The 23,129-nt window shown below is 40.1% G+C and overlaps 1 protein-coding gene across 9 annotated transcripts in view; it reads right to left on the bottom strand.

Annotated features, from left to right (window-relative positions):
- Nucleotides 1–16,420, bottom strand: part of ACTR3B (actin related protein 3B) — a 104,203-nt gene extending 87,783 nt beyond the window's left edge. For 4 of the 9 annotated variants that reach the window (XM_036899629.2, XM_036899630.2, XM_036899631.2 and 1 more), the window contains exon 1: nucleotides 16,265–16,419. In XM_036899629.2, coding sequence (XP_036755524.1) covers nucleotides 16,265–16,308 — 44 coding nt within the window. In that variant the 5' untranslated portion in view covers nucleotides 16,309–16,419. Of the gene's footprint in view, nucleotides 1–16,264 lie in introns of all 9 variants that reach the window. The other 5 variants (XM_036899632.2, XM_057504930.1, XM_036899639.2 and 2 more) reach the window with 4 other exon arrangements.
- Nucleotides 16,421–23,129: the final 6,709 nt, after the last annotated feature.

The following is a 23,129-nucleotide window of genomic DNA, read 5'->3' as shown; positions in this document are numbered from 1 at the left end:
CCTAAATGTTAATGGGTTGAATGCACCAATCAAAAGACACAGAGTAACAGAATGGATAAAAAAGCAAGACCCATCTATATGCTGCTTACAAGAAACTCACCTCAAACCCAAAGACATGTACAGACTAAAAGTCAAGGGATGGAAAAACATATTTCAAGCAAACAACAGTGAGAAGAAAGCAGGGGTTGCAGTACTAATATCAGACAAAATAGACTTCAAAACAAAGAAAGTAACAAGAGATAGAGAAAGACACTACATAATGATAAAGGGCTCAGTCAAACAAGAGGATATAACCATTCTAAATATATATGCACCCAACACAGGAGCACCAGCATATGTGAAACAAATACTAACAGAACTAAAGGGGGATATAGACTGCAATGCATTCATTCTAGGAGACTTCAACACACCCTCACCCCAAAGGATAGATCCACTGGGAAGAAAATAAGTAAGGACACGGAAGCACTGAAAAGCACAGTACAGCAGATGGACCTAATAGACATCTATAGAACTCTACATCCAAAAGCAAAAGGATATACATTCTTCTCAAGTGCACATGGAACATTCTCCAGAATAGACCACATACTAGGCCACAAAAAGAGCCTCAGAAAATTCCAAAAGATTGAAATCCTACCAACCAACTTTTCAGACCACAAAGGCATAAAACTAGAAATAAACTGTTCAAAGTAAGCAAAGAGGCTCACAAACACTTGGAGGCTTAACAACACGCTCCTAAATAATCAATGGATCAATGACCAAATCAAAATGGAGATCCAGCAATATATGGAAACAAATGACAACAACAACACTAAGCCCCAACTTCTGTGGGACACAGCAAAAGCAGTCTTAAGAGGAAAGTATATAGCAATCCAAGCATATTTAAAAAAGGAAGAGCAATCCCAAATGAATGGTCTAATGTCACAATTATCGAAATTGGAAAAAGAAGAACAGATGAGGCCTAAGGTCAGCAGAAGGAGGGACATAATAGAGATCAGAGAACAAATAAATAAAATTGAGAAGAATAAAACAATAGCAAAAATCAATGAAACAAAGAGCTGGTTCTTCGAGAAAATAAACAAAATAGATAAGCCTCTAGCCAAACTTATTAAGAAGAAAAGAGAGTCAACACAAATCAACAGTATCAGAAACGAGAAAGGAAAAATCACGACGGACCCCACAGAAATACAAAGAATTATTAGAGAATACTATGAAAACCTATATGCTAACAAGCTGGGAAACCTAGGAGAAATGGACAACTTCCTAGAAAAATACAACCTTCCAAGATTGACCCAGGAAGAAACAGAAAATCTAAACAGACCAATCACCAGCAACGAAATTGAAGTGGTAATCAAAAAACTACCAAAGAACAAAACCCCCGGGCCAGATGGATTTACCTCGGAATTTTATCAGACATACAGGGAAGACATAATACCCATTCTCCTTAAAGTTTTCCAAAAATAAAGGAGGAGGGGATACTCCCAAACTCATTCTATGAAGCTAACATCACCCTAATACCAAAACCAGGCAAAGACCCCACCAAAAAAGAAAACTACAGACCAATATCCCTGATGAACGTAGATGCAAAAATACTCAACAAAATATTAGCAAACCGAATTCAAAAATACATCAAAAGGATCATACACCATGACCAAGTGGGATTCATCCCAGGGATGCAAGGACGGTACAACATTCGAAAGTCCATCAACATCATCCACCACATCAACAAAAAGAAAGACAAAAACAACATGATCATCTCCATAGATGCTGAGAAAGCATTTGACAAAGTTCAACATCCATTCATGATAAAAACTCTCAGCAAAATGGGAATAGAGGGAAATTACCTCAACATAATAAAGGCCATCTATGATAAACCCACAGCCAACATTATATTGAACAGCGAGAAGCTGAAAGCATTTCCTCTGAGATCGGGAACTAGACAGGGATGCCCACTCTCTCCACTGTTATTTAACATAGTACTGGAGGTCCTAGCCACGGCAATCAGACAAAACAAAGAAATACAAGGAATCCAGATTGGTAAAGAAGAAGTTAAACTGTCACTATTTGCAGATGACATGATACTGTACATAAAAAACCCTAAAGACTCCACCCCAAAACTACTAGAACTGATATCGGAATACAGCAAAGTTGCAGGATACAAAATCAACACACAGAAATCTGTGGCTTTCCTATATACTAACAATGAACCAACAGAAAGAGAAATCAGGAAAACAACTCCATTCACAATTGCATCCAAAAAAATAAAATACCTAGGAATAAACCTAACCAAAGAAGTGAAAGACTTATACTCTGAAAACTACAAGTCACTCTTAAGAGAAATTAAAGGGGACACTAACAGATGGAAACTCATCCCATGCTCGTGGCTAGGAAGAATTAATATCGTCAAAATGGCCATCCTGCCCAAAGCAATATACAGATTTGATGCAATCCCTATGAAACTACCAGCAACATTCTTCAATGAACTGGAACAAATAATTCAAAAATTCATATGGAAACACCAAAGACCCCGAATAGCCAAAGCAATCCTGAGAAAGAAGAATAAAGTAGGGGGGATCTCACTCCCCAACTTCAAGCTCTACTATAAAGCCATAGTAATCAAGACAGTTTGGTACTGGCACAAGAACAGAGCCACAGACCAATGGAACAGACTAGAGAATCCAGACATTAACCCAGACATATATGGTCAATTAATATTTGATAAAGGAGCCATGGACATACAATGGGGAAATGACAGTCTCTTCAACAGATGGTGCTGGCAAAACTGGACAGCTACATGTAGGAGAATGAAACTGGACCATTGTCTAACCCCATATACAAAAGTAAACTCAAAATGGATCAAAGACCTGAATGTAAGTCATGAAACCATTAAACTCTTGGAAGAAAACATAGGCAAAAACCTCTTAGACATAAACATGAGTGACCTCTTCTTGAACAAATCTCCCCGGGCAAGGAAAACAACAGCAAAAATGAGTAAGTGGGACTATATTAAGCTGAAAAGCTTCTGTACAGCAAAAGACACCATCAATAGAACAAAAAGGATCCCTACGGTATGGGAGAATATATTTGAAAATGACACATCCGATAAAGGCTTGACGTCCAGAATATATAAAGAGCTCACACACCTTAATAAACAAAAAACAAATAACCCAATTAAAAAGTGGGCAGAGGAACTGAACAGACAGTTCTCCAAAAAAGAAATACAGATGGCCAACAGACACATGAAAAGATGCTCCACATCGCTAATTATCAGAGAAATGCAAATTAAAACTACAATGAGGTATCACCTCACACCAGTAAGGATGGCTGCCATCCAAAAGACAAACAACAACAAACGTTGGCGAGGCTGTGGAGAAAGGGGAACCCTCCTACACTGCTGGTGGGAATGTAAGTTAGTTCAACCATTGTGGAAAGCAGTATGGAGGTACATCAAAATGCTCAAAACAGACTTACCATTTGACCCAGGAATTGCACTCCTAGGAATTTACCCTAAGAATGCAGCAATCAAGTATGAGAAAGATCAGTGCACCCCTATGTTTATCGCAGCACTATTTACAATAGCCAAGAATTGGAAGCAACCTAAATGTCCATCGATAGATGAATGGATAAAGAAGATGTGGTACATATACATAATGGAATACTACTCAGCCATAAGAAGAGGGAAAATCCAACCATTTGCAGCAACATGGATGGAGCTGGAGGGTATTATGCTCAGTGAAACAAGCCAAGTGGAGAAAGAGAAATACCAAATGATTTCACTCATCTGTGGAATATAAGAACAAAGGAAAAACTGAAGGAACAAAACAGCACCAGAATCACAGAACTCAAGAATGGACTAACAGGTACCAAAGGGAAAGGGACTGGGGAGGATGGGTGGGTAGGGAGGGATAAGGGGTGGGGGAGAAGTAGGGGGGTATTAAGATTAGCATGCATGGGGGGGTAGGAGAAAAGGGAGGGCTGTACAACACAGAGAAGGCAAGTAGGGATTCTACAACATTTTGCTATGCTGATGGACAGTGACTATAAAGGGGTTTATAGGGGAGACCTGGTATAGGGGAGAGCCTAGTAAACATAATATTCGTCATGTAAGTGTAGATTAGTGATACCAAAAACAAAACAAAACAGAACAAGAAAAGGGCAGTTCCTGTGTGGTAACCTCCAATGAGTTCTACACAAGGGTATAAAGGGCATATAAAAGTGTAGGCAAAGGGTCTGTTTGCGTTTATACAGAAGATCAAAGCCTAATTGGGCTACCCCGAAAATGAACTAAGATACGATATGAAAAAGAACTTCCAACATCAGCACTCTCTGGAAGACTCATGCCAGAAGATGATCATCAAAAAACCCCAACAAAGATCCACGCACTGCTACAGCTGTAGATGCCCTCATCCCACCAGCTCCTGGACTTGCCATGGGAATGAAGGAGATATCTAAGCTGGCCTGTGCATATAGTAAAACAACAAATTTGACTGGATCTATACTGTTGGAACTCAACCAAGAATTAGGAGAAGTGCAAATTGTAGCGCTCCAAAATCTCACAACTACAGACTATTTACTGTTAATAGAACATAAGGGATGTGAACATTCCCCAGGAATGGGTTGTTTTAATTTGTCTGATTTCTCTCAGACCGTTCAAGTTCAGTTGGACAATATCCACCATATCATAGACAAGTTTTCACAAATGCCTAAGGTGCCTAACTGGTTTTCTTGGTTTCACTGGAGATGGCTGGTAATTACAGATATGCTTTGGTTATGTAACTATACTCCTATTATGTTAATGTGTGTGTGCAATTTAAGTAGTAGCTTAAAACCTATACATGCTGAAGTTACTCTACAAGAAGATATGTCAAAGAAATAATCAATCTTCCCATGTTTTCTTCCCCCTGCTACTTCTATAGCTTTTCTTCTTCCTTCCTAATTACAACCCTTAAATAGAATTCGTGCCTCATATCAAATTTACCAAGTATCATAATTCTTCCAAGTGGTAAAGATACCTCAAGACAAATGCTGGGCATAGAAGCTACAGGGCATAAATATGCAAAGAAATAAAAAGCTAACCATTTCAAACAATAAGGCTTCTCTCTCACTTACCAACTTTACATTTCCCTGTATGGCCCTGGAAGATGACTGGTTAGCCAGAGACGGGTAAGATTCCTCAAGGGAGGAACAACCTAAGACAGGCACAGTCGCAGGGGGGTCATCAGGTGAGAAATTGGGGATCAACAGAGGTGAGGCTTAGAACCTCACCCCCCCGTTCCGAGAGCAATCTTCTGCATACGTGGATGTTTTATTGCCCTTGTCTAGCTTGGATTAACACATAGTCTACAGGCACACACCTGATCATCTACATTTGCTCTCTTACAACACTAAACTATGTTTTCTACCTTTATCTTGTATCTACCTACCACTTCAGCATTTTATTAATAATAATAATAATAATAATAATAAGGGAGAAATGTGGTATCCACATATAAATCAAGTATAAAAACCAAATGAGTATTCATATTTGAACTGACTGTTTAGAGTTCATAATGCATGAGCAAAATCGAAAGTTTCTGTGATGACTGCCTTGTACTGTTCACTATATAACTTATTCATTATGTAAGAATTTGTTCTCCATGTAAGAACTTGTTTGTTATGCCTCAGAAGATTGGAGACTGACGAAAATTTGGCTTGGGGTGGATTAATGATTGTGCATTGAGCATTGACTCCCCTATACAGAATTTTATTGTCGTTAACAACCATTTGATCAATAAATATGAGAGATGCCCTCACAAAAAAGAAAAAAAAGGACAGACTTCCAATGGTAAAATAAATAAGTAACCGGGATGTAATGTATAGCATAAGGAATATAGTCAAAATATTGTAACAGCTTGGTAGGTTGATAGCTGGAACCTAGAATTATGTATATAAATGTTTTATCACTGTGTTGTACACTTGAAACTAATGTAATGCTGTGCAGCATCAGCTACCCTTCAATAAAAAATAATTATCTAAAAAAAAAAAAAAAAAAAGAAAATGAAGTGATTACTTGACTGAATACACAATAAAAGCTGGTGACTAAGACACCCTCTACCCTATTCAGCTCTCAGAACACTCGAACCCAGACCTGACCTTCCAAGCAGAAGAGCAGAAGTATATTCTCTGGGGAAACTGATCAGGCAAGAGGAAGGATCTAAAGACCCTAATACCAGAGATTCCCCAACATCCTGCCTATACCACCCTTAATGAAACTCCAAAGCAGTAAGCCAAATCCATTCAAGCGTCCAGTAAACTTTTTGATTTTCTAACTTTTAATCATGACCAGGCAGCCAGAAATTATCAACATCTGAGGAAAGCCTCTACCATGAAAGATAGAGATGAAAACATTTAAATCAAAAAATCAACTTGGAGGAAACAGAAAGTATTTGGGGAGAAGAACCCTACCAACACTATCACCCAAAAAAAAAAAAAACTATTATCAACACTGTATGAGAAGATATTCCTTCAAGAGACTATAAAAGAACATTCAGAAAACAAAAAAAGCTCTTGAAAATTAAAAATACAGAGAAAAAATTAAAAGAACAGGGTTAGATGGATGGAGCTAGAGGGTATTATGCTCAGTGAAATAAGTCAGGCAGAGAAAGTCAAATACCAAATGATTTCCCTCATTTGTGGAGTATAACAACGAAGCAAAACTGAAGGAATAGAATAGCAGCAGACTCACAGACTCCAAGAAAGGACTAGTGGTTACCAAAGAGGAGGGGTGGGGGAGGGGACTGAGGGGCATCATGATTAGTGCACATAGTGTGTGTGGGATCACAGGGAAGACAGTGTAGCACAGAGAAGGCAAGTAGGGACTCTGTGGCATCTTACTACACTGATGGACAGTGACTGCAATGGGGTATGGGGGGGGGCTCGATAAGGGTGAATATAGTAACCACATTGTTTTTTTTGTGAAACCTCCCTAAGTGTGTGTGTCAGTGATACCTTAAAAAAAAACAGAAGTACAAAAAAAACAGAATGATATAAACAAGAGAGAAAAAATAAAGTCAGAGACATAACCCAAGAATTCAATATATGAATAACAGGAATTCCCAGAAAAAGAACACACATGCACACGCACAAAGGAAAGGAAGAAATAATTTTAAAAAAATAATTAAGATAATTACCCAGAATTCAAACACACACGTTTGCAAATTGGAGGAGCTTGCAAAATGGCCAGCACAATGGAAGAAAAAAGACCTACTTCAAGGCACATTGTTGTGAAATTTCAGAAACCAGTGATAGAAAATCATGCAAGCTTCCAGAAAGGGGAGTGGAGAAGCCCAAGTCATTTACAAAGACTTCAGACTTCTCAGCAGCAAAACCAGAAGCAAGAAAACAAAGAACCAGTGTCTTTAAAAAGTCTGAAGGAAAATTATTTCCAACCCTGATCACTATACCCAAACATCAACCAAGTGAGGAATTAGAGAAAAAACATTTCAGACAAGCAAAGAACAAGAACAATTTACCTCCCACACATCCTTTCTCAGAAACTACTGGAGGATGCCCTATTCCAAAACAAAGGAGAAAACCAAAGAAGACGTGGAATACAGAAAACACAGGAGAGAGGCTCAGAACCCCCAGAGTGATGGTGGAAGGATGACAAACGTGCAGAGGAGATACCTTTTTACCTGACACAGCTACTTACTTCCTGGAGGACCACCGGACAAGGGAGGAACAGGAGGCAATGCGACTGTGGAAACAGACTCAATCCAAGAGAAGGAAGGACACAGGAAATACTTACAGGGTTACAGGGGAGGTCCCAGACTGGCAGGCCCAAAAAGCAGTGACCCCACCAGATAGAAAGGCAGAGGCCTGCCAAAAGGACATCTCCAAAAACAAATGGACTCAAAGATTCTTAAAATGTGATTAGCCTTATGAAAAATTGTACTGTGGGGCTGGCTACTTTAAAATATGGAAAATAATTAGCAAAGGATACAAAGTAAACAAAACAAATGATGTAATCATTAACTTTAGTAAAAACAAAACTGAAAAAAAAGAACTATGGTGCACGTCAATGAATTAGTAAGTATATTTGCATAGACATAATAATGCAACACTGATCACAGATTTAACTGGAAAATGTACTCCATTGGGAGAACAGGGAGGGAGAAACGGGAAGGCTGTGTAAGAGAATTAAATCATCATCTAACAACAGCAAATTAGTAGATAATGAGAAAAACTGATGATCGCATCAAAAGATACATGTTTGTATATTATTTAGGAATATGGAAATCCATAAATGCCAGAAGAAGAATTAAAAGTTGAAAATAGTAGTTTCTGGGGGAGGACAGAGAATAGGAAGAGCAGAGCCCTGTGTATTTTTACATAAGCCTTTGAGCACCATTTGCCTGGTTTAATTAGTGTGCATATTAACTTGTTTAAATGAGTCAAAAAATAAACAACTAAATGAACCACTTGCTTCATTTAAAGCTTTTTGCATGCACTTAATACTGCTTTCTTTTAGTTTTCATTTGTTTGCCCTATTTTTGACCGTTCTTTTACTTTCTGACTGTTAGTCCAGGGAGAGGAAATCCCAGGGCAAAATACCTCTAAAAACCAAAAACAGTCAAAAGGAGAAATAAAGTTTAAAATCTGTTTAATGCTTACAAAACTGCAGTACGGCCCTTCTCTCTCTCCTGCTCAAGCAGCAGCAAAACCGGCCCTCCTCACGTCTCAGGTTCAGAGAAGCCCTGGTGGCCCAGGTAATTACCCACTGATATGGAGATGAACTTCTCCACCCCTGAGGAAAGATGCAAACGTACTAAAACCATACTTCTTTCCACCTCTGAACACCTGCTGATATGCAGATGTACCAAAGCCAGGCGAGATATTCTGGACACGTTACAGTTTTACCCACACTGACAAAGTACCTAAAACCACTGAAAAGAGGACACTCACGGTGCCAAGGCGGTAACTCTGGTGCAGACACAAACTGCTAATATGCAGACTCAACAAGGCAGCAGTAACCTTCATAAAGCAAGGAGAGATAAACAAGAAATACACTAATGATAGGAGACTTACACTCTTCTCCGGCCAAGAGGAGAGTAAGTAGACAAAAAAGTAAAAGGGAAGACCTGAGTAACATCCTCAATAAGGTGGCTCATAAAGATACATGCTGAACTCTGAACACACTAACAGAGAACATACCTTTCCAGGTACACACAAAACATTCACAAAATTGGCTGTACCTTAGATTCATGAAGTCCAAAGAGTACAAATAAAGCAGTGCTCTCTGACCATAAGTAATAAAATTAGACATTAAATTTTTTAAAAAGGTCCTTTCACCTGAAAACTTTAAAACATGCAACATAGAAACATTAAGAGGGAAATTCCAAACAAAACTGCAGAAATTCTTGAAAATTATATGAAAAAATGTATCTAAATCTAAGGGATACATGAAGCCAAAAATGTAGCAGCCAAAATTCTGTATTATTAAACACCTTTTCCATATAAAGGAAAAAAATGTTATTTTATTATCTCTAACTGCAAAAAAACAACAAAAAAAAGGAAAGCAGAAAGGAAAAGTTTAAAAAGGCAGAATGAGTCAAAAGTCAAAAAATAGTAGAACCAGTAAGTAAACCCCAAAATTTGTCCTTTGAAGAAAGATCCACAAAACAGACAAGTCACAGGTAAACCACTGGGAGTAAAGGATGAAAGCAAAAATACAAAGAATTGAGTGAGAAAGAGAAAAATAACCATAAAAACAGAAATTTTTTTAAATCATGATGTTATTATATTCACGTTTGAAAAATCTAGAAGAAGTATATTTTTTTTGACAAATACAGCACACCAAAATGATCCCACTACAGACATAAAGTCTAACAGGCTTATAAGAAACAGGGAGAGTGACAGAACTCTGCCCAAGAGAAGGCAATAAACCCAGACAGTGTCATTGGGGAATTCCACTAAGACCTTAATATTCAGATAATCCCAATACTATTTAAACTATTCCAGAGACCAGAAAAGAAAGGAAAACTTGTTACTCTGTTTTATGAAGACTGTAACACCAATCCTAAAACCTGACAAAGATTGCACTGAAACCTGAACTACAAATCAGTCACACTTTTATTGATGCAAAAATTTGACCAAAATAGTAACAATCAGAATCTACTAACACATTAAAAAATAATGCATCTTGATCAAGTGGGGATTATTCCAGAATACAAGAGTGGTTCAATATTAAGAAATCCATTCACATAATCCATCATATTAACTAGCTAAGAAAGGAAACAACATGTTCAACTTATGATAAAGATATCTGACATCTAATACCCATTCATGTTATAAACATTCCAAAATAAGAAACTGACAGAGATACTTAATCTGACACATATATGTATACATAGCTATAAATGTTTGTATATATGCACGTGTATGTATGTACATAAACACACACATACACACATAGCAGCCCAAAGGCCAGCATGTTACTTATTTCAGAAATGCCAGCGGCTACCCCACCAAAGTAATTAACAAAAGAATAATGCTCACTAACTCCACTCCTATTTAACATTACTTTTAATGGTCACTGCAGTTTGTCAAAAAAAAAAAAAAAGGCAATTATAAGAGCCCCTAAAAATCGAAAGAAAGAGGTAAAACAATCTCTATTTGCCAATAACAAGATTTTGTATCTGAAAGAAAGAGGTAAAACAATCTCTATTTGCCAATAACAAGATTTTGTATCTGAAAAATCTGAAAATCAAGGGAAAAATTCACACCAACCTAACAGCATTTTGCAAAGTAGCAGATTATAAAAGTAACACACAAAAATTAGTAGTCTCAACTTAAGAAAACCAGAAAATATAATGAAAGGGAAGACGTTATTTATGATAACAAGAAAATTGCATACCTAGGTGTAAACTTAACAAACTTAACAAGAAATGTACCTGAGGTGAACACAACATTCCTAAAAGACACAAAATAGACTTGAACTAATGGTAAGGTATACCATGTTCAGTGACAGGAAGACTCACCATCATGAAGATGATGGTCCTTGTTAAATTAACTTACAAGTTTAATACGATCCAAATAACATTTTCCTCTGGAACTAGAGAAGCTGATTATAAAGTTCATTTGGAGGAACAAGCAAGAATAGATGGGAAACCCTAAAAAACGACTGGGATGGGCAGGGGGGGCCAACTCCATCACATATGAAATCATCCTAAAGCCTCAGTAATAAACATCCTGTGGTGCTGGTGTACAAAGGGAAAGATTAATCTAACACATAACAAAACCTAGAAATAAACACAATTGCGTAGAAAAATTTAGTACATGACAAAGCAGCATCTCCAAGCATTGGGTTTTTTCCATAAATGATATTAAGATAAATGAGAAAGCAAAAAGGAAAAAAGACAGAAGTGGCTCCAACTATGCCCTTTCCTCTTACAATATCCCAGGATACATTCCAAATGGATTAGAGATTTAAATGAAAAAATGAAACCATTTTTAAAACCCCACATAATCTGAGAATGGAAAAAAAATTTTCTTAACTATGACTCAAAGTCCAGGAACAATGAGAAAAAGATAAGTAAATCTGATTAGTTTTTAAAACATCTTTGCATGGCAAAAGACAAATGATACACAGGGAAAATGTATTTGCAACTTATATCATAAAGGGTTAATACCCTATGTGCAGAAAAGAGCTAAGAGGTCTAGGACTACAACCCTTAGAAAGACCTGCTTACAAGCATGGCCTTTGGCTGGCATCTGGGAACTTAGATTTCAGGAAGTCTCCCACCATGCCCTAAATGATGAGAGGGATTCATCGTGCCTAAACCACGCAAAATATAGTTTATGCTGAACCGCTGCTTACCTTCCAGGGCCCTAGAATTTTGGTATGTGCTACGCAGAAGGTGCCATGACCAGCTCTAGTAAGCACATTGGATGTCGAGTCTCTAATGGGCTTCCCTGGCTATGCTGTCACACTAGGTACTAATTAAGCACATTTGTGTGATTCCATTGAAGGAGGACTCTGGATATTTGCTCTGGTTTCCTCCAGACTCCACCTCATGTGTCTTTTACCTTAGATGTTTCTGCTTTGTATTTTTTCACGAGTTGTAGTCCTAGCAAATTACTGAACCTGGGGGTGGTCTCTGGGACCTCCAACACACTCCAATATATGAAGAGTTTCTAAAAATAAAGAAGCATATGACCAAAAACCCACAGAAAAATAGGTTAGAGAAATGAAGAGACAAAACAGAAATGCAAATACCTCTTAAACATGAGATGTTCATCTTACTGCATAATAAAAGAAACTCAAATTAAAACTGTAAAAAGATACCATTTCTTACCTTCTAGATTGGTAAAAATCAAAATATTTGACAATATACTCTGTTAAGAGTACGTGAGAAGACATAAACACTCTCAGACATTGCTGGTGAGGATACCACTCAACTGGGATTTGACAGTGTCTGGCAAAATTACATATGCAGTTACCCTTTGACCCAGAAATCCCACTTCTAGAAATCTATCCCAAAGATATTCAGCAAAAAATACAAAAAGATGCATGCATGCATGCACAAGGCTATCACTGCTGTCTTTTGATAACAGTAAAATGCTCCAAAAATGATGGGGCCAAGTCTAAATAACACCAGAAACAGCATGAATGGGCTTCTGTTGGCCATACTGGAATAATTTGAACTTCAAAACATAAAGTAATAATAACCCACTGAATACACCAAGAATGACATAATGGGTTATAACCCTTTGAATAAAATAATAACCCATATAGATGAAAAACAAATAGATGAGGTCTACGAAAAGGTACATCCTTATAGTAAAATGTTAACTAATAAATATACACACGGAGGTTTCTTTTTTTAATCACAATTTTCCAAACAACATTCTACAATTAGGTCAAGAACCACCAAACGATACTAAAATTAATGGGTGAAAGTTTAAGGGATAAGGATATTTACATAATCTCAAAACACCTCTCCACAAGATGACATTACAAAGGGGAAAACCATTAACTGTACAGTGGACAAATCAGTGGACATCGCCCTATTCTAAAGCCAAGTGAACTTCAAGAATGAGGCATATCACCACCTAAGCCTTCTGATAGCATGAATAAATCCTGAGTAAATCCTAAGTGTATAGAACAGTGTATAGAACAGTGATTATAATTAATAATTAATAATTCTGTATCATATATTTGAAACTTGCTAAGAGATCTTACTTGTTCTCACCACAAAAAAGAAATGTAATTATGTGATGTGATAGAGGTATGAGCTATTACTACGGTGATAATCATTTTGCAATATAGAAATGTTTCAAATCAACACTGTTGTACATCTTAAACTTATACAAGGTCATGATCAATTACACCTCAATAAAGGAGGGAGGAGTGTTCTGATGGGACTGCACTACGAAAGGTCAATGTCACTGCCTTGGTAGTGCTGACAAAAATGAATATCCTGTAACTATCACAGAGCAATACCAGAGAAGCTTACATGGCAAACCAGCATTACACATGACAACTGGCTGCCAAAAGGGTGAATGTCTTTAGAGACAGAAAAAAGGCTAAGGAATTGGTCCAGTTAAATGAGACTTAAAAGAGGTGATGACAACCACACACAGTGTACGTTGCTGGATGAGGAAGGGGGTGAGAGTCCACAAGACATAAATGGGACTGTTAATGTGAATCCAGATTGCACATAATACTATTGCATAAACATTTGTTTTGATTTTATTCATCGGTCTGTGATTATACAAGAGAAGGTCCTTGTTCTCAGAAAGTACACATTGAAGCATTTCAGTAAAAAAGGCACAATATCTGCAAGTTAACCTACTCTCAGTTCAGAAAAAGTGATACATACAGCTAAGCAGAGAATGAGAAAAGCAACTGTCAACAGTTGGCCCAAGTAGATGAAGCACACATAGTAGTTTTTTGGGTACTCTTCTTGCAGCTTTTCCACAGATGTGAAATTTTTTCAAAATAAGCTTAAAAAATGCAAAATATTCATTTAAAATGTTAAGAGACATAAGACTAGTATCTGTGGAATATCTTCTGAAAACTGTGCAGCCTCACAATTCCTTTAGATAAATAATTTATCTTTGGATCAAGCAGACCCCTTGTTCCGTATTTTCCTGGCCCCCAGCACACTTGCAGTTGAGATGGTCTCAAGGTTTATTACAAGAGGACGCTTGGCTACCAAGATGAAGTCTATATGAGATAAAAATTACTGATTAGTGCACTATCTGCTAAATCATTAATGTGCACTGTGTATAGCACAAGGTGAATTTTCTTTTATAATTTTCTTATAAAACGCATTTTCACCTTAGAAACAGGCATTTCTCTTCCTGATGAGAATTATGTAACTGACGAGGGCTCTCTCATAATTGTGTCAGACAGGAAGACTAAGGCCAAATGTGAAGCCTGACTACAGGCAACCACTGGGCCCATTCTTTTTAGTGACCCCCTGGGCCCATTCTTTTCCTTGATATTGGTTATTTCTATGTGCACTCTACCTCTTTTTAGCTTATTTTGAGGTAAAAGTCAATTCAAAACAATTTTAGCTCTCTGGGAAATATAAGAACTATTAATATGCTTAAGTCAACGTAGACTCTTGCAGGCTGCTCCCTCTGGCCACACACTGGGCACTGGGAACTCATGAGCACAGTCGGTCCCATGACAGAGAATGTCCACGTGAAACCCACTAGAAAGGTGCCCTGCCACTGTTTTTAAGTCTGAACATCAAAGCCTACAACAGATTGAAGACAGCAGCACCACCTGGGGCCATAAAATGATAATATTGATGATGTAGCTCCAAGTGAGCAAAGTTACACTTATCACTTACCTCAAAAGGTCAAAATCGAGCACCATGTCTTAGATACTTGTAGCAAGAGTGACAAGTAAGGTCCCCAGCTTACTAATATTAAAGGTATGACAAACTGTGGGCTTTATCCTCTTGCCTCTATCAAGAAGCACTTTACATTTCAATAGTTTTACAAAACCAAAAATACAAAAGCAAAAACCTCACACGCAGGTGTGGGAATTAAACATGTTTACCTGTTTCCTTCACTCTGACACAACCAGACCTCAGACAGGCATGGGTGAACCCTGAGACTGGGGGGGATTTGGGGGCGGATGCATAAGGAGCCAACGACGGGAGGGGGGGGGTTATGTTAATATCAATTTTGATTTTTGCCTTGTGTTTTGAGTAGCAAAACAACTTCCAAAACAAAGAACCACTAAACTTGCGGTGCAGCATATATTTCAAAAAACTCGCACAAGCCAAGAGGCAGCGTTTTCCTGCCTAAAACTACAGCAACAGGGCGATCAGTCCGAGACGGACTGTAGCAAATTAAAGACACTCCCACAAGGTTGTCAAGGAAACCAAACCAAGTGCATTTTTCTTCAGAAAAGCACCAAGGCTAAGATGAACATGCCGTGGAAGATTTTGTGACAAAAATTATTAAAAACCCGTGTTGAAAAATCTTTTAAGAGGCTAAATTTACTTCCAGGCTATTTTATTAAGTACTTCATCTATAATGCAAGCAGGCAAGCTTGAATTTCCAAATCACTGGCTAGATGGATTCACAAAGTACCTTCCCCAAATCAGCTAACCTTGGGCCACTGAAAGTAAAGGAAATATCCGAAAGTCTCTTTCGCATGTTTTAACATCAAAAGAAACAATCACACCGAAAAAGTAAAGGGGCTGGAGAAGCTATGCTACAAAGAGGCTTTCCCAAATTGACTTTTTCAAAATGGAGTCTTTTTAACATCATTTCTTTAAGCGAATAGGCAAGTCTACGCAAACTAGACCTTAGCCTGGGCGACCCGTTCCGCACCGGCAGAGAGCAGAGCGAGCTGCAAATAAGGCGTCAGGTCGGCAGATCGACGTGAAACCTCCCCAAGTAAGCGGCAAGGAACTGCCGGCGAGGATAAAAGACAAGCCCTTGGGGGGCTAGAACGAGGGTCCGTTTGGGGAATGTCGGAAGGTAGGGGCTCGGGCAGGTGGGGAGAGGCAGGTAACGTCAGAGGGTGTGCAGCTCCCTCCATGAAAGCCGGCGGACCCCGCGGAGGCGGGGCGAGCTGCCCCCGCGACCCTCCCCTTCCAGGAACCGGCCTGGGCGCGGCCCCCGGGCGCGCGGGAGGGCGGGGCGCGCAGGTGTCCGGCCCCGCGGGCCGGCGGCGCGGCCTCAGGTGAGGCGCGGCGGGGCGGCAGGTGCTCGCGCCGGGGCGGGGCGGGCCGCGGCGGGGTGGTGCCGGAGCTCTTACCCGGTGCCGCAGTCCACCACGCAGGGAGGCAGGGAGCCAGCCATGCTCGGCCCGCGGACCGCCCGGGAGACCCGCCGTCCGCTCGCCGCGCCGCCCGCTCGCGGGAACCTCCGCAGCGAAGCCGCGGGAGCCCGGATGCTCGGCGGCCGCCCACGTGATGCCGCTCCGGGCCGGCCAATCACGGGCACGCTCCGCCCCCGGCGCCATGTTTAGTGCTGGCGGCGAAGCCTCCTCGCTCGGACCTGCGCCCTGGCTACTGCTGAGGTTGAGGCTATTTTAAACTGACTTCGCGTGAACTTGACCCGGTTTCCTAGGCCTGGCTCCTTCTCATCCTCCAAGTCTCTGCTCGAAAGTCACCTCAGGAAGTTGTCCCTAATCACCCTAGCTTGGTCCCATCCCCGCACCTTGTTCTCCATCTCAACAGACTATTGCTGTTATTTACAACATTTCGATCGAATTTTATATTTATTTGCGGCCCCTCCTCTCCACCCCCACAGTGGACCACAGGCTCCGCTAGGATAGGGCTCACGTCTGTCGTACCATTGAAGAGTGGGTGCTTAGCACAGTACTTGGTGCATACGTGGAAGCACCCAAATGTTTGTTGAATGCATAACCTTCACCATAAAGACAAAAAATTACCGTTAGACTTCTTATACCTAGCAGAACAGTGTATAATTTCTTCCATAAAAGAAAAATCTGCGAAGTGAATGCATAGCCAGCCTTAAGGAATCAATGACCTCACCATTGAGTTAACACCACACCGAGGTCATTGTGGGAAAATGTTCTCAAGTATCAAAGATGGGACGATCTGCCATAAGTTCTTACCAAAACCAGGGACAAAGTAGGCAAGCTCCTACCTGCGATGTTACAAAGGCAGTTACAAAGCCCATTTGCTTCCTGCTCCCTGCCCTATCATAAATTCTTTACATTAATTTTTTAGGAGATTACCGGAGCAGTAGCTCCATGTAGTTTAACTGGTAATGTATTGTGTTTTTTCCCTAGGAGAATAGATTAGTTGTCACCCTAAATGACCCATGATCATTCCTTTTTTTTTTTCAATCTATAGGAGTCAAATAAGATCCAGACCTTGAAAATTTTCAAGGCAGCTGGAGAGAGAAATAAAAGATGGGAGGAAAATGGAAGGTCAGGAGTGTGGAGGGATCCCAGTATAGGACCCAACGGCCTGCAGCAAAGACTGACCTGCCTGCTTTGCATTTTGCCTAGGTCCTGCCGGCTTTCACATTTTCATGGCCCTAGTGAGACAGTTGTAGGCAAACTCCAGATTGCATACTGTCAGCACTGCCATGTCTCTTATTTTCATTCACTCACTACATATTTACCAAGCACCTTCTGTGAGGCAAGCCTTGTATTGAGGGGGCAGGATACTGAATCTCTGCCTCCAAGATTTCAGAATCTAGTGAGAAACAGAGACAGTAACCAGGCGCCCACAATACAGTGTGGTCAGATAGCACATGTCCCCGAGTGCCCAGCTGACCACTAATAGGGCCCCTGTCCCTGACCTGGGAGTCAGTGTAAGTCTTCTCAAAGCGATAGTACCCAAGCTCCAGCCCAGAGCGTCAGTAGAGAATTGCTGGTGGAGAGTGTGAGACAGGAAATGCGTAAAAAGGCCAGGAGACCTCAGGATTCATATAGGGCCCCATCCACTTCACCAGGGAAGAAACCTTAATGAAATTTGGGACTAGCCAGGATTAAGGGATGTGCCTTTGTGGGGAGTGTCTCCTTTGTGTAGGACTTACCGGAAATGGTAGCCAAGGTCAGCTGCTGGTAGGAAGTCAAAGATTTCCTGACCTCAATCATTTCTTGTCAACAGCACTAACCCTTGAGGTATCAGTTAAAATGTTTTCACAAGGAATGAGCAAATTTTACTTTATGTGATAAGAAATCCAGAAATTCCAGGATAATTCAACTCCCGATGCAATCGTTGTGGGCCTGTACATCCTGTTCTACCAAGCTCGACCCCGCTGTTGTGAGATGGCTCCAGCTGCTCCGCATGCCACCATCGCTGGAGGGGACAGAGGCAGGGGAGATGCCACATCTTCCTGCGCTTCTAAGAGAGAGAGAGGGAGGAAACGCTTCCCCAGAGGAACCCAGCTCCTTCCCCACTCCTTTCATTTCATTAACCAGCTCTATTTGTTCCTGGCGATGCTGTCAAAGCACACAAACTGGGTGGCCTAAAACAGCAGAGATTTATTATCTCACAGTTCTGGAGGATAGAAGACAAATCCAGGTGTTGGCAGCACCATGTCCTCTCTGAAGACTACGGGAGAATCTGTCCTGTGCATTTCTCCCAGCTTCCGGTGCAGCCAGATTTCCTCGGCATTATGTAAGCATCACTCCAGCGGCTGCCCCTGCTGTTGTGAGGTTCTGCCGGTGAGTTTGTATCACATGACATTCTCCTCTTCTTAAAAGGACACCAGTCACCATTGTCTAACCCCATATACAAAAGTAAACTCAAAATGGATCAAAGACCTGAATGTAAGTCATGAAACCATTAAACTCTTGGAAGAAAACATAGGCAAAAACCTCTTAGACATAAACATGAGTGACCTCTTCTTGAACATATCTCCCCGGGCAAGGAAAACAACAGCAAAAATGAACAAGTGGGACTATATTAAGCTGAAGACACCATCTTAATATAGTCCAGCTGGTACATATTTAAGAAGGTACAGCAAAAGACACCATCAAAAGAACAAAAAGTAACCCTACAGTATGGGAGAATATATTTGAAAATGACACATCCAATAAAGGCTTGATGTCCAGAATATATAAAGAGCTCACACACCTCAACAAACAAAAAACAAATAACCCAATTAAAAAATGGGCAGAGGAACTGAACAGACGGTTCTCCAAAAAAGAAATACAGATGGCCAACAGACACCTGAAAAGATGCTCCACATCGCTAATTATCAGAGAAATGCAAATTAAAACTACAATGAGGTATCACCTCACACCAGTAAGGATGGCTGCCATCCAAAAGACAAACAACAACAAATGTTGGCGAGGCTGTGGAGAAAGGGGAACCCTCCTACACTGCTGGTGGGAATGTGAGTTAGTTCAACCATTGTGGAAAGCAGTATGGAGGTACATCAAAATGCTCAAAACAGACTTACCATTTGACCCAGGAATTGCACTCCTAGGAATTTACCCTAAGAATGCAGCAATCAAGTATGAGAAAGATCAGTGCACCCCTATGTTTATCGCAGCACTATTTACAATAGCTAAGAATTGGAAGCAACCTAAATGTCCATCGATAGATGAATGGATAAAGAAGATGTGGTACATATACACAATGGAATACTACTCAGCCATAAGAAGAGGGCAAATCCAACCATTTGCAGCAACATGGATGGAGTTGGAGGGTATTATGCTCAGTGAAACAAGCCAAGTGGAGAAAGAGAAATGCCAAATGATTTCACTCATCTGTGGAATATAAGAACAAAGGAAAAACTGAAGGAACAAAACAGCAGCAGAATCACAGAACTCAAGAATGGACTAACAGGTACCAAAGGGAAAGGGACTGGGGAAGATGGGTTGGTAGGGAGGGATAATGGGGGGGAGAAGTAGGGGGGTATTAAGATTAGCACACATGGGGGGGTGGGAGAAAGGGGAGGGCTGTACAACACAGAGAAGGCAAGTAGTGATTCTACAACATTTTGCTATGCTGATGGACAGTGACTGTAAAGGGGTTTATAGGGGGACCTGGTATAGGGGAGAGCCTAGTAAACATAATATATGCGTCATGTAAGTGTAGATTAGTGATACAAAAAAAAAAAAGGCAGTTCCTGTGTGGTGACCTCCAATGAGTTCTACACAAGGGTATAAAGGGCATATAAAAGTGTAGGCAAAGGGTCTGTTTGTGTTTATACAGAGGATCAAAGCCTAATTGGGCTACCCTGAAAATGAACTAAGATACAATATGAAAAAGAACTTCCAACATCTGCACTCTCTGGAAGACTCATGCCAGAAGATGATCATCAAAAAACCCCAACAAAGATCCACGCACTGCTACAGCTGTAGATGCACTCATCCCACCAGCTCCTGGACTTGCCATGGGAATGAGGAAGGAGATATCTAAGCTGGCCTGTGCATACAGTAAAACAACAAATTTGACTGGATCTATACTGTTGGAACTCAACCAAGAATTAGGAGAAGTGCAAATTGTAGCGCTCCAAAATCTTACAACTACAGACTATTTACTGTTAAAAGAACATAAGGGATGTGAACATTCCCCAGGAATGGGTTGTTTTAATTTGTCTGATTTCTCTCAGACCGTTCAAGTTCAGTTGGACAATATCCACCATATCATAGACAAGTTTTCACAAATGCCTAAGGTGCCTAACTGGTTTTCTTGGTTTCACTGGAGATGGCTGGTAATTACAGGTATGCTTTGGTTATGTAACTATACTCCTATTATGTTAATGTGTGTGCGCAATTTAAGCAGTAGCTTAAAACCTATACATGCTGAAGTTACTCTACAAGAAGATATGTCAAAGAAATAATCAATCTTCCCATGTTTTCTTCCCCCTGCTACTTCTATAGCTTTTCTTCTTCCTTCCTAATTACAACCCTTAAATAGAATTCGTGCCTCATATCAAATTTACCGAGTATCATAATTCTTCCAAGTGGTAAAGATACCTCAAGACAAATGCTGGGCATAGAAGCTACAGGACATAAATATGCAAAGAAGTAAAAAGCTAACCATTTCAAACAATAAGGCTTCTCTCTCACTTACCAACTTTACATTTCCCTGTATGGCCCCAGAAGATGACTGGTTAGCCAGAGACGGGTAAGATTCCTCAAGGGAGGAACAACCTAAGACAAGCACAGTCGCAGGGGGGCCATCAGGTGAGAAACTGGGGATCAACAGAGGTGAGGCTTAGAACCTCACCCCCCCTGTTCTGAGAGAAATCTTCTGCATATGTGGAGGTTTTATTGCCCGGGTCTAGCTTGGATTAACACATAGTCTACAGGCACACACCTGATCATCTACATTTGCTCTCTTACAACACTAAACTATGTTTTCTACCTTTATCTTGTATCCACCTACCACTCCAGCATTTTATTAAAAATAATAATAATAAAGAGAGAAATGTGGTATCCACATATAAATCAAGTATAAAAATCAAATGAATATTCATATTTGAACTGACTGTTTATAGTTCATAATGCAGGAGCAAAACCGAAAGTTTCTGTGACGACTGCCCTTGTACTGTTCACCATGTAACTTATTCACTATGTAAGAATTTGTTCTCCATGTAAGAACTTGTTTGTTATGCCTCAGAAGATTGGAGACTGATGAAAATTAGGCTTGGGGTGGATTAATGATTGTGCATTGAGCATTGACTCCCCTATACAGAATTTTATTGTTGTTAACAACCATTTGATCAATAAATATGAGAGATGCCCTCACAAAAAAAAAAAAAAGTACACACTTCCAATTGTAAAATAAATAAGTAACTGGGATGTAATGTATAGCATAAGGAATATAGTCAAAATATGGTAACAACTTGGTATGGTGATAGCTGGTACCTAGAATTATCATGTATATAAATGTTGAATCACTATGTTGTACAACTGAAACTAATGTAATGTAATACTGTGTGTCAACTACCCTTCAATAAAAAATAATTATCTAAAAAAAAAAAAAAAAGGACACCAGTCATATTGGATTAAGACCCTCCCTATGACCTCATCTTATTTATATCTACAAGGGTCTTGTTTCCAAATAAAATCACATTTGCAAGTACTAGGAGTTAGGACGTCAATATGTCTTTTTAGGGGACACAATTTAACTCATAACTCAAGCCTCTGCCCAAAGCAGTCATTGGTAAGGGGGACTGATGCACTGTGACTGGCTTAGACTATCAAAGGTGAGCCCCTGGCTGGAGAGGGGCCTCAGGTCCTCTAAGCACGTGGCTGCCAATACTCACCTGGAATAGGGTTTGATCAGCCAGAAGAGGAATGACAACAAATAGTTTCTGCCTCACTCACAATTTTCCTAATTAAACCATGTAGTCTCATTCATTCTATGCCTTTTACACCTTTAGCCTCTGCTTGAAACTGCTGCTTAAACAACTAACTCATCCTTGTTGACCCAGGTTGAGCTTTGCCACCTCCGTGAAACCATCCTTCAACTTCATCTCTCTCCCCTCTGTGCTCCCAGAGAGCTTTGTACACTCTGCCATTTGTGCACTTGACGGCATCACAATGGCTGCATGTCCATAAACCTGTTACATCAGGAGCAACTTGAAAGTAGAACTGTGTCTTATATGTATTTGTATCTCCAGGTCACTGGACACCACCTGGCATCAGGTACCCACTCAATGAATGGTTATTGAATAAGTAAAACTCATCAGGCAGTTTGTAAACTTCTCGATTACACAGAACATTCCGTTCTATTTCCTTTTTTTGTTATCATGAAAAGCAAATGTTATATACAATTTCTGCTAGTGTTTTTACTGTTTTTTCTCTATATGACAACATATTCTTCTGGGTTATTCTTGGACTACAGATCCCTATACATCAGAGACAGATGGCATCACTTTTGACAGTGCCTAGGGTAACACAGCATCAAACCCACCCCACATTCGGTAGGAAGCGCTCCAAGTACAAGCTCTACTAAATATACTGCAAGGAGCTGTGCTCCTTCCAATATACTTTGCAAAATTGTATGGGCTCTGCTTATAATGAAAGGGAAGCCTTACTAGGCTTCCCGTAGCAGGAAGAGGCATCTCCTTATTGTGCTTCTTCCCAACAGAGGCCGCCTACTCCACGCCCTCTCGACCCGCAGAAACATGGAGACCTGAACGCTTTTGTAGAGAATTCAGCATCTCTTCCATGGCAT

Source organism: Manis pentadactyla, chromosome 7 (genome assembly GCF_030020395.1).
Source record: "Manis pentadactyla isolate mManPen7 chromosome 7, mManPen7.hap1, whole genome shotgun sequence".
NCBI lineage: Eukaryota > Metazoa > Chordata > Mammalia > Pholidota > Manidae > Manis > Manis pentadactyla.
The sequence above is the reverse complement of the archived record's forward strand: the minus strand, read 5'-3'. Positions and strand labels throughout refer to the sequence as shown.